Genomic DNA, 12,762 nt, shown 5'->3' on the forward strand with positions numbered 1-12,762 from the left:
TTGCCTCGGCCCGCAGAGAAACTAGACTGGGGAACCAGGCTGAGGACACGACGCAAGTCACGTTCCACGGGGGAAACAGGTTCGCTCCCAGATCTGGGGAGCTCCTGCACCGGCAGACGCACTGCATTCACTACACCCGGAAAGACTTCAAAAAGCCACTCGGAGGGCAACCGTGATCTCCCTCAGTGCACCCCAACCCTGTCTGTTTCCACGAAAATTTCAGGCATTAAATATCCACCCCCATCATTCGGTGGATACACTTGCAATCTCCAAAACTGGCCAAGGTGCATACTTATCTGGAGGACATCAGGAATAAACATAGAGTTTATTCTACCGCTAGTCTACTGTAGATTCTTTTGAGAGGAGAAAAGTTAAGAGAGAGGGAGAAAAAGAAAACAACACCAAAAACTAAGGCAGACGGACTAGGCTTGTTTTTTCAGGGCTTAATTCTAGAGGAGTCAGAGAGATCTTAAATGAAAAGCTCCCCAAAGCCTCCTTTTCTAGATTTTAACACCGAGCTCGGAATCTTTCAGCATCTCTCCTCCCCTCTCTAGCTTGCTTTCGAGAGCCCCCTGCAGCTGTGTCTTCAAATGAAAGCCAGTCGCCTCTCATTTATTTACAAGAACACAAAAGACAACAAGGGCCAGGGTGGAGATGGAAAGACAGTTGGAGGGGAAAGCACTTTCTTTGAATCTTGTCCAGAGACAAATTTGCATGCGAATGAAAACACTGTATTGTCAACCACTGCTGGGCAGGAGGTCTGGGATCTTCCCGGCTTTCCCCTGTGGGAGGAGAAAGGTTTTTGAGAGCCTGCTGGTGTGAAAAGTGGCCAGGACCCTACACAGAATGAGAGGAAAGCTGGGGAGGAAGGTGTTGAAATAAGGGGTGCCTGTCTGGTGGGAAGAGGAGAGGCGAGGGGGGTGGGGGAGGCCCCCCACTAAAGGTTTCAGTTATCCCTGTCCCCTGTCTGGGCGAGGCACCTCCAAAGGGGAGGCTGGCACTTGTCACATACACAGCACTCCAGATTTTCACTGGGACATCAGAACCAAGGGAAGACCTGAGGCTTTCAATGAGCAAGAGCAAAATCCTCTACCAGCAGTGTGCGGTGAGAAGGACACAGGACATTTGTTGAAAGACTTACACTGTGCAGGGTGTGTGCTAACTTGTTTATGTTATAGGTATATAGGATGTGTACATTTAATACATTTTAATACATGGGTTGGATGTTTTAATCCACACCGCAATTACTCTGAGCTTAGCGGTAGGAGTGAAAACAGAATGCCATCACCACGATTTTGTCCCTTGAAATGTCTCCAGCGATTAGAACAGCTGAAACTACAGGAATTTTTATTGGGGAATGAAGGAAAGAGTGGTTAATAAAACCGACTCAAAGGCGTTGGCGATGAGGGCTTTCATGCTCAGAGGATGTGAACAGCTGGGCAGAACCTGTGTGCTCCCCATAAGCCTCAGGGAAGTGGTCCAGCACCATCTAGAAAAGCTCAGAGTTCCTCTCCAACACAAGTTGTCAGCACAAAACAGAAATCTGGGTTTCTCAAATTTGGTTAGCTTACCTATATCTCCATCAATCTATAGATACCCATAACTATCTCTGTATCTTTATATTTCCTATCTATCTATCTATCCTCAACACATTACATAGCTCAGCCATTTAGTTCTGAATCTCTGAAGACAGGACCCAAGCAGGAGGCTTTCTGGACCCTCACCAGGTAATCGCAATGTACAACCAAGTAAGACAAGAACATGAGAGAAACAGTTGTCTCTAGAGCAGTGGTTTTCAGAAAGTTACCTGAGCCCCAGCAGCAGGTTCACCCTACCTTAACCTAAACAGAACCTCTTGGGGAAGGGCCCGGATGTGGGTTTCAAAAAGCTTTCCAGGTGACCTTGGTGTTCCCCAAAGTTTTTGAGCCACTGGTAGAAGAGACTGGTTCAGGAGGTGTCAAGTGGGCTGGGGGTTTGTTTCTGACAGGCTCGCATGGGACAGATGCTAGTGGTCCAAGTACTGCGCTAAACTAAAGACCTTTCTGTTTATTAACTCTACTAGTACTCCCTAAGGACTGTGGCCTTGGCAACATTTAGCTGTGCAAGGGCCGGGGATTTAGCTCAGTGGTTCCAGTGCCTGCCTCACAAGCACAAGGGCCTGAGTTCGATCCCTAGTACCAAAAAAAAAAAAAAAAACCAAAAAAAACCCAAAAAAAAAACATTAGCCTTGCAGAACCCAGCAGGCAAGCTATGGAAAGCACCAACAGACATTTCTGGAAAGAAGGAAAGAACCAAGGGGTGCTCCCTGATTACAACAAAGTCAACTTCTTACAGTGGCTTGGGCATATAGCATTAATAATCACTTTATAATGCATTAATGATGCCATTACCAAATAAAATATTTCTATCAAATAAATGCTAATTTAAATGACTGACTTAGTTAATAACTTAGTAGTGAACCACTCTAAAGTAAGAACCATAGTAAATCAGTACTCCTTCTGATATGAAATATAGGAATGACCTATGTCTGAGGAAAGTCTTGGATAACCTTTGCATGTGCTTTCTCTTTCAGTCCACTGGGACTTCTGGTCATGCAGCGGCACCTCCACTGGGTGAGCCTCTGGCTTCCTCCAGTGGTCTTCAAAGCTGTAGAAGTTTTGAGAAGCATCACACTAACTTCAGATATTTTGACAAGTGATGGTGACCAATCCAAAAATCTTTCCAGTACTGTGAGATTAATTGAAAGATCTTGGTAATATTTTGCCAGTGTTTTTTGTTTTTACCATGGACAAAGAGCAAAAAAAAAAAAAGCAATGAAAACTTACATACTCTTTAGTACTATAAGGGGGATTATTCACTCTGTGTTAAAATGCAACTCTAAAAATACCTCCTGAATCCATTTGTCTAAAAAGTTACTATATATGAAAGAGCTGGCCTGCGGTGCAGACACACTGGTTAGGCACAGGACAGCAGAGCCCATAGATTTACCACTTCACAGGACCTGTTCTTAGATCCTCGTTCCAGCATGGCCACCTCTGGACAAACAGGCCTACTGAGTACTCATTGACATGTGTGCAGCTAGTCAACCGAGTAACTACATTTCAGCGCCCACTTAGTTTTGATGAACTTAAAGTCACCGAGCCACTTGTGGCTAGTGGCCATCTTATTGGACTGTCCAGCTGTGTACTCCTGGCTGGCGTTTACAGTGAAGAATGTACCAGTGCCTAACCCATATGCCAATGGCTTCTACAGGAATCAGTGTGAAATACGGTCTTTGAAATGTGTTTTGTCACATCATTTGGACAAAAACAGTAATTTTTTGGGAGAAATTTCCACTTGTGCATTTCTGTTTCTTGTTATTATGTACCTTTGAGTCTGCTGCACAATTCACAGAACAGTTTATTATTACCTATTGCTGGATGAGAAATAACATGAACAAATATCCACATGTAGAATTTCATCTACTTACTTTCATGAAGTCTTAATTCTACCTTAAAACTGTACTGATACAATATAATCATACATCTAATTTTAAAGGTAAATTTCAGACTGTCACTCATTTAAAGAATACTGTACATTCTTGCCCTAGGGAGTTTGGGAATGTGTGTGCATATATAAAATGAGAATTAAAATGAATTCATTATGTATCAGGGCTCCTTTAAAAATAATGATATGAACATTTGTAGAACTACTTGGAGCACACTGGGCACCAGTGCTACTCTTGGTCACACAGTCAGGGCTACTGCAGGGACACTGCCTGTGGGTGCCTTCAGTCTCAGCCCAGAGAGACTACGCCATCTTTCCCACGCCTTTGAAACAGAGATCCATCTCTGAAACGGACAAGGAAGCAAAACACTCAGAGACAAGCAACCCCCTTGTGCAGATGCTCTAAGTGCTTATCCACAGACCACGTTTGAGCACTTTCCACATAGCTCTGTTTTCAACATAGTCCTGCTTGGCACAGTGGGAAATTCACCAAGAAAAATATGAAATATGAATTCATCGAATCTCTTAAAAGTCAAATACGATACAAGCTCAGGTGAGGTGAGAGTTCGGATCTAATACAGTTGTCACTTTTGTATTCTGTGTGTACCTATTTGTGTGCATAGAATATTTAGTGGTACATTGAGGACGCTGGTGTAATTGCCCTGGGATTGTTTAAGGGCAGGATGTATTTTCAAGGTGTAGTAGAAAACTGAAATGGGAAGTCAGGCAATGCATGCATATATTATTCCCAATAGCCCTTAACTAAGAGTGCTTAAGCGTACACATACTCACAACTCAAAAAGCCACTGACAAGTGCTGGCTGGATCTGAGGTGCAGTAAGAGGGGTGCTCCCAAGAGCTCTCCACAGTTCTCTTCCATGGAGCATTTTGCTCTGACTTTGTTCTGGAGCTCCATGATGTGTACAGCCTACTCTCCAGCTCACAAACACGACGCTGTCGTTTTTTGGGGAAGAATGAGCTGAAGCCCTGAAAATATGGAGCTCTTGCAATGGAGAATGGCTTTGGTCTCAATACTAAACACAGCTGCTTCCTGATCTGCACACGGCTCTTACACAAAGAGAAGAGAGACGGCAGAGAGGTCATAAGGGGAAAATTTTTGAAACCTAGAAACTTATTTAATCTTCATTCTTTGGAGATCTGATGGCTGCTGGCAATGATGAAAACAAAACAAAGCAAAAGAAGGAAATGAGGAAAAAAAACCCCAACACCTGCAGCCAGTTATTAAGAGATCTGACAGCCAGTAATCTCTAAGGAATCTTGACTTCCAATCACATGTAAGCTGTGTCACCGAGAAAAGCCACAGTGTCTAAAGCAGACTCGCTTTACAGGCAGCCCTTGTAGAAACAGTTAGATCTTCCAAGTTTCCTGAAGTGGTCGGCACGGCCCCAGCTCCATGACAGGAGAGATCCTCTCCCGGAATGCTCTGCAGCCAGGCCCACGATATCAGAAAGGAGAGCTGGTGTCCCTGGTTGGTGGCTTCCCAGAGGCTTGCTTAATGGCTTGTGATCAGCATTCTGCCCTTCCATTTACTGTATTCATCCCTTCCCGTTTTCCTGTGGCTGCAGGAGACTGGCAACCCTCTCACTAATGGTGTCCCCACTGCAGGGAGCACTGGCCAGTGGGGAATGAGGTCACTGTGGGGCTGAAGTGCTCCTGTTGGGCAGAGGGCACGAGAGGAAAAGCTCCAGGGCACACTCCAAAGGCAGGCAGAGCATGCAGGCTCGGGCCCTGGGCTGAGTGCGGGAGGGGTGCCACTGACATTTCGGGGGGCCGTCTCAACACAGAGAGGGTGAAGTGGTGACAAAGTGGGGAGGGAGGTGAGAGAGTGGAGGAAATGTACTCTGCCAAGGGTTCCGGAGGCCAGAACAGACTGTGAGTACTCGAAGGACATTACGAAGATGTCTTGGGAGATGTTGGTTTCTGACTGAGAACAGCCTAGTAATGGGACTCTGTGCTGAATCGCTGAGGAACCACTGTGCTTTTGTAAATTAAATTTGTCTAGAGCATCATGACTGCACAACAACATGGACAAAACCACTTATCCTCGCGACTGAGACGCCACCAGAAGTAATCACCAACTCCAAAATGCAAAGAATCTTATTCAGGTAAGATGCAAAATGTTCCTATAGTTATGTAATGCAATTAAACTAAATCTACATCTCAAATAAATTGCATTCCCTGAACTTACACCCTGGGATGCAGTACCTTTGCACAACTACCAAGGCTCACAAGGTTTTGATTAACTTCTTTTTGTGGTTGCTTCAAAAGGAACTTCACTTATTGATTAAAAAGGTAGAAACGGTACTGTGAGTAAGGTTTGATTTCAGAACTAGTCAAATAAAGCCATTAGTCACTTGTCTCACTGAAAAGAGACGGTTTATATGCAAAGTTCCCCTTCTTCCCTGAAGTCATTCAGTACTGCTTGAGATTGTCCTGGGCAGTGAGGAAAGGAGGGCTGGGAGTCCAGCCCAATGAAAAGTGGTACCCAGGACCAGCACAGTTCAGTAACTGAACGAGGCACTGGGAGGGATTTCTTTTCCTCAAAGGAGAAAAATCTCAATTAGAAAGGCAATAAGGAACTACCTCAGGGATAAAGATGGAGACCATATTCACTTCTCCCTGTTTGCCCAAGGCAAAGGAAGGAGTAGGAGGGGGTCTGAGTGGAGAGAACTTTGCAAATCATAGTCTCCTCATATTGTCCCTGCCAGTATGAGGGGGCAGCACTATAATCACTTCCCCAGTTGTCTATATCACTAGTACAGATGTGATGGTATAGATATTTGCATTTTTAGAAATCTATTTTTCCTTTTAATGTCCCTTTAGTAAAAAACTGATAAGGGGCATCACCAATAAATACTCTGAAAGTTGTTTCATATGGGCCCTTCCATGATCTCCCAGTGGAAAAAAATAGAGAAAAAAGTTAAATGAGTGACAAAAAGGATGTTATACAAATTCATTTTAAGGAATCCATAAAGAGAGGTTTCTTGATGCTGTGTCTTTCTTAAAACCTATGTGAGCACTGGCAAAGAACTACAAAAATTTTTATTTCATCCAAAGGCTCACTTAGTATAACTTTAATAATCAAAATATTTGCTCAGAACAGGAAACATTATAGGAAAGCACGGACACACCCTCTTCGCAATGAGAAACATTTCAGTTGTTTAAACTAAATACACTGGAAAGAGAAAGTAGAAGAGTAAGTTTTAAAGATAAGTGAAGCATAGGAATTAGCTATAGACAATCATCGTAAAGCTCCTAAAAACAAATATTTTGCCAGTCGCCCACAAATATGCCATGAAAAATATGTAACAGATCAGGATTTCTGCTCTAAATGCTACATAATACATGCCTTCTATAGGGAATATATCTGTGCAATTTTGTTTTCCAAATTTACAGTGATTTTTCTCTCGAAAATATTAACTAAAGCGCCGTTAGGGTGGTTGTCTCTGTCTCCCTTTCCAGTCTACCGTCATGGGAACTCACTGGAGGGTGATCACGGGGAGCTCTCTCCCCTGCACCATATGGGACGCTGCAGTGCACCTCACTACCTTCGCACAGTCTCCTCTCCCTCGCCCTTCGCATTTGCCCAGTGGGACCGCACAGAAGGTTCTAACATTCCAACAACGAACACACCGGCCTCTGGCAGAAGTGAGCTGATGTTGTATTTATACCTGTGACATGGCCTAAATGAAGACTTTTAAGACACAAAATTCAGCACAACATTCAATAGACAGTCAAGATAAAAAAGAAACGGCAATTTTTTTTCTCAAAAAATCTTCCTGCTTTTCTAGAATACCCAGTGGTGCAGAAGTTTATTTCGCAGAACATTCGTACAATTTTCACTTCCCAGAGCTTGCAGGATGTTTTTCTAAGAATACAATTATGCACACAGTTCTGGTCTTCCAGAGAACATGCCGATGGTATCAAAATCTTATGCTTCCTTACCACCTTGCCAGCGTTTCATCTACAGATGTGTACTTGGATATTTCTCATACACTTTTGAGGGACAAACTGCTTGGTGAGACTGCTTCCTGTTCAGATGTGCAGTGAAACCCACCTTTGTGCAGGGGCTTCCCCATGAGTGAACTCATATATCCAGTATTTCCCAGACTCTTTAGGTACAAGTGGACAAAATCTGGGGGAAAGCTAGCTTATGTGTCCTCTATCCCACTCAGAACCTGTGCAGAATAATTATCAATAATCTGGCTGGCACTAGAGGAACCTGAGGAACATTTGGTCAACCCTGGGCCAGTTACTGGGATGCAGAGCTGAATTCTGCATGGTTATGGCTCTTCCATCCCATTGCATTAATGGGGTGAAACAAACCTGTATGCAGTTAACTACAGGACATGGTATGTGAAGTGAAAGAATGGCGCTTTTAGTGCATGAGGCAGGTCACGTTGCTCCTTTCTTCAAAATTCTCCGTGGGCTCCTTGCTTCATTTTGAGTTAAAGAAAAGATCTCCCCACAATGACCAACTTGGTCTCCCGACACCTTGCAGACTCCGGTACCATGCCCTTGCCATCCTGGCCCCCTTGCTGTTCTGTCAACCAGCCAAGGTGCCCTCTATGGGAGCCAATGCACTTGCCGGTATCTAGTCTTGTAGCTCCTTGTTTATCACGTCTTTGTCCCAAAGTCTCCTTCATGAGGCCCCAAATCATGTGTGCCTCATCTTGCCCTTTGAATCCTGCTTATCCTATTCTTTGTCTGTTTCTTTCCCAGAGAATCTACCATCTTCAACTATACTATGCAATGCAATTATTCACCGTGCTGATTTTCTGGGTTTCTGTGCTTGCTGTCTTAAAGAGGGAAATCCTGTGCATTTTCTTTCCTATTTCATCCCAAGCACACAGCTTCATAGCATTCACGGCCATACAATAAATATCCTGACTGCATCAAAGAAGAACTCAGAGTTACAGAAACATGACTGGAAGAGCAACTGCATTTTGATGGGGGATCCTGAGAAGAGCCAGCATTCTAATAATCTACACAGCCCATTTAGAGGCTGGCATAGGGAGCTGCCACTCAGACAGACAGAAGGACAGACAGAGGAGGGGAAAGAATAACCGAACGGGTTCATGTCTTTACGTGGGAGCATCTGCGGGTCTAGCAGGAAGGGTTGCACACTTTCTCTCCTTCAACCCAGCTTCAGGAACTCATAGTAGAGCCTGAGGAGAATGAATTTTAAGGGTTTTTGTTTGTTTTGGTACCAGGGATCGAACTCAGGACCTTGCATTTGCAAGGCAGGCATCTAAACCACTGAGCTAAATCCCGACCCAATTTTAAGAGTTTTAGTGAAAGGCATCATCAGAGAAGTAATATTTTTAGGCAATTTTTTGGGACTTGCAGTTTTGTTCTGGGACTGATATGAGGGGACAATGCAGGTTATGTGTGTATCACTAGTGCTTTTTATAGAACCTGGCAATGCCATTCAATAAACAATGTTTTTGATAAACTAGAGCTTATCAGAAATTGAAATTAAAATCTTGACCATTCATGACACTTCTTTGAAATTATGTTCAGAGATGATTTGTGAGCCCGATAGAAAACCACTGGCTTTACTTGACATAACATATTTTGTAAGCAGCAAGAACAAAAATGTTTCTGTGTGGCTTGATAATTGGCCTTCTTCAATTGGCTTGGCATCTGTTAGTCATAACCTGAACTTTTTTAACTGTTACAGCACTTTATAACTACAGGATATTCTAAAAGTTAACCTGCCTTCCAAGGAAACTCTTAACATCATTGAGAGTACTGAAACGAATGTATCATGGGCTTTGAAAAACCACTCCAAGATCAGGGCAGTGGAGACATTATTACAGTGGGATGTGGACTCCCTTCTTCCGAGGGCATAACAGACAAAATGCTGGTTCACTGCTTTAACATTTCCCTGGCATCACTTTGAAGTCATAGGCCCAGCAGGATGCTCAGTAAGACACGCTTTGCAGAGTGCAGCACACAGCTGAAGACAACTGGGGTGCCAATAACCACTGCCGAACTACACAAACAGGAGTTCACACATACCGCAATGTTCTCAGTTCTTCTAGTGAGTGCAGCAGAACCACGTTTCCACTCCAGGTGTGAGCATTCCAATCTGCTCATCCTACACGTGCTTGGCGAGTCTTCTGACAAACCTCACCTCAAACTCTAGTTATAGCTCTCAGCATGTACCTTGAAACTGTAATTCTGATGATACCTGTGATATTTTTTCCCCATCTTAATGAGACTTTCCTATTAAACCCTAAGGCAGAATTTTGATATGAGGTGAAGGGACAGGCCCTCTGTCCCTCAGTGGGATGCGGTTTTCCTCTAGCTCAGCACCACAAAATAAAAAGTTACAAAGCAACTTGTGGACAAGGGTGTGGTTTGAATAAGGCAGTCACTCACCTTTCCTGAAAATATTGCCAAGATGGTGATTAAATCATTGAAATGCAATGAAAAAAATTTTAACTTAACTTTCAATAGTGTTCCCGTTGCACATATGACTGTGGTGTGGTGGCTGCCCCGGGACACTGGGACTTTCCCTGTCTCTCAACTCTTGGCAGACATGTCTCAGGGCCAAGAATTCTGCTAGGTGCCATAGACGCAGAGGCAGAAAGGTTCCATCCCCCAGCAGCTTGTGGTTTCATTGTAAGACAGGTAAACAGCAAGAAAGCAGTGCTGGGTATGGATGCGGGGGCGGTCATAGGAGCCCGTATGGGAAGTGGGGTTGGTGAAGGTTACTGGCAAAGACAATGCCCATAAAAAGCATCAGAAATGCAACTAAGCTCATCAGCCCAAAAGAGCGGCTTGTATGTTGTCAGGAACAAAAGCACAGTGACTCAAAAATGCCTCATGCCACCAAAAAGAAGTTTAAATTGGACTAAACATGAGAATTCTCCAATATATTAACTCAATTAACTATATCTTGTACCCCCAAACCATAAAAACCAAAATATTAGGCACCTATATGGGACATTTACATCTTTCTTGAAATGACTTCTAGATTAGCACTGGCTCCATTTTATCAAAAATTAATTTCAACTGCAGATAATAAATGCATGCAGTAAAACTATAAGAACAGCCGCATGGCTTAAAAAACAATTCAGGACACATTTCAAAATCAAAGCTGACAAAGTGCAACTATTTCTAAATAATCACAGTCATCTGCAGAACAGTTCTGTACCCTTCATGACACATTTATACTGTGTTCCTTGATATGGTTAACCCCAAAGAATAAATACCTTTTTTGGGGGAGAACACAATACTTAGTACTTTTCTTAGGTACACACATAAACTCAGAAGGAATGTCACACTTACATCAAACGCAGACACAGATATAGCAGCAATAGGTTCCCACTAGCATATTCCCACGCTAAACATACACCGTGTGCATGGCATGAGCAGCTGACATATTCCTGAGGACAAGGTGTTTAGCATTCAGTGTTACTCCACAATCGCATTTCAGCGCTCCTTGCCTTCTTTCACCGCTCCAAGGGGATCGCCTGTAAGTCTCAGCTGTGCCTACAGGCAGACAGGCTGCACCACTGCGTCCCTTGCTCACCCGTCCCTGTCCCCCTTGGAGCCCCTCAGACAGAAGACGGCAAAGGCACCTACCTGGCTGAAGCTCTGGCCGGCAGCCCGGGCTTGAGCGCCGCTGCGGGGTGGGAGCTGGGAGGGGGTTGTGTCACCCAGGGCCAAAGTCTGGTTGCTATGGTAGCTGGCCGGATACTGGAAAGACCCTTCAGGTTTGGAATTGAGCTGAAGTGCACTCTGGGAGAGCAGGCTGGGCCCTGCATTGAAAGTCATTTAGAGCAGTCAGTGGCAGTCTCAGTGAAGCAGAAATGACATGTATTATTTATTGAGAGTAGCCGAGAATTATCACATGCACATGATTCTAGCCATCTATGCTTTGAATTCTGAGAACTGAAATGACCACATAATTTGTCTGTAGCTCTCAAATAAGATTTTTTTTTTGGCACTTTCAAAGTTCTCAAAGGAGTAGATATTTAAAATGATCTCATCCTGACCTACATAGAGACATTTCTTAGGAGAGAAATTAGTTAATCAAGTAGTTATTTTTGGATCAGACATTATCAGGAACATGAAATAATGTAAAAGTCTACCTTGGGGGCACATGTTAATTGTGGTAATGTAATTATATCTCTCACTGGATGATCGGATGCTATGAGGCTCACAACGTCCGAATCAGGGACAGACTCTATCATATAAGTAGTGACGTGAGACCTCAGTGGCAGAAGGGTAGACAGTGTTCAAGATATCAGTCATTCTTTGTACAATGTAGACTTAGCCTGACTGCACATAATCTCTGGTGAGTAGTTACCTTTGCCACAGCAAGGCTCAGTAGAACAAAGAGAAGAACTTGAAGAGTTAAAATCAGCACTGCTAATGTGGCTGATGGTGCAGGGGAGGGCTTATAATTTCATTATACTTTACATGCGAAATTGTGTTTTGCTTTCTCATGCTCCATTTAGATGGGTGGATCCTTATCAAGTTCGCCCATTTTATTTTCATGCACATTTTCTGTTTAATATTCACACTGGGGGCTACAAGGCATACAGCGGGTGGGGGCTGGAACTCTACTTGCTGGTCCCATTGTGTATGTTCGCAGGGACCGAGGTAAGAAAGGTGAATTAGGGACACGGAAAGCCAACGAAGTAAGGTTTATGTTTCTGTGTACCATGGCGAGAGCCACCTCTGTTTTCATGGGTGATAATATGCACACAGACTGTAGTACAGCCATTAAACCATCTCGTATCTTCTTTGTTTTAGATAATGTCATTTCCATCAGTATAAACAATTTCAAGTTTTTTCTTTTTCTTTCTACAAATAGAACAAGTCTATATTTTAAATGGCACCCTAGATTTGATGCAATGTGCATCACTCTTGCATAAAAATAGTGAGTGTGTTCTCCTTTTAATAGCTTCAGGGTGAGTGATTTTTTTTTGCCATTCAAGACCTTCCCTTCCCTCTCATGCTATGCTGGTAATTCTAAACAACCCAAAGATCCTTTTCATTTTATCACTGAATATCAAATTATATGATGTTTAACTAGGTAAGACTTGCTATTTTTTTTGTTTTTGTTTTTGTTTTTTGTACAAGGGATTGAACTTGGGACCTTGCGATTGCAAGGCAGGTGGTGGAACCACTGAGCTAAATCCTCGGCCTTTAAGACTTGCTGTTTTGGAAGCAATACGGTATAGAAAAAATTCAAGCAAGGGTATAAAATTGTTTCCATCAAGCCCCAACTTCATCA

General features: G+C 43.4%; 1 protein-coding gene across 1 annotated transcript in view; it reads right to left on the minus strand.

Moving 5' to 3' along the window:
* Window positions 1–2,486: 2,486 nt before the first annotated feature.
* The window catches only part of LOC104847976 (catenin delta-2), a 475,688-nt gene continuing 465,412 nt past the window's right edge, over window positions 2,487–12,762 (minus strand). The window contains exons 6-8 of the mRNA XM_033760074.1: window positions 11,103–11,278; window positions 7,055–7,200; window positions 2,487–2,646 (exon numbers count right to left, since the gene is read on the minus strand). Of these exons, the coding sequence (XP_033615965.1) occupies window positions 2,487–2,646; window positions 7,055–7,200; window positions 11,103–11,278 (482 nt within the window). The remainder of the gene's footprint in view (window positions 2,647–7,054; window positions 7,201–11,102; window positions 11,279–12,762) is intronic.

This window comes from Fukomys damarensis, unplaced genomic scaffold (assembly GCF_012274545.1).
Source record: "Fukomys damarensis isolate Sample0158 unplaced genomic scaffold, DMR_v1.0_HiC HiC_scaffold_1, whole genome shotgun sequence".
Lineage (NCBI taxonomy): Eukaryota > Metazoa > Chordata > Mammalia > Rodentia > Bathyergidae > Fukomys > Fukomys damarensis.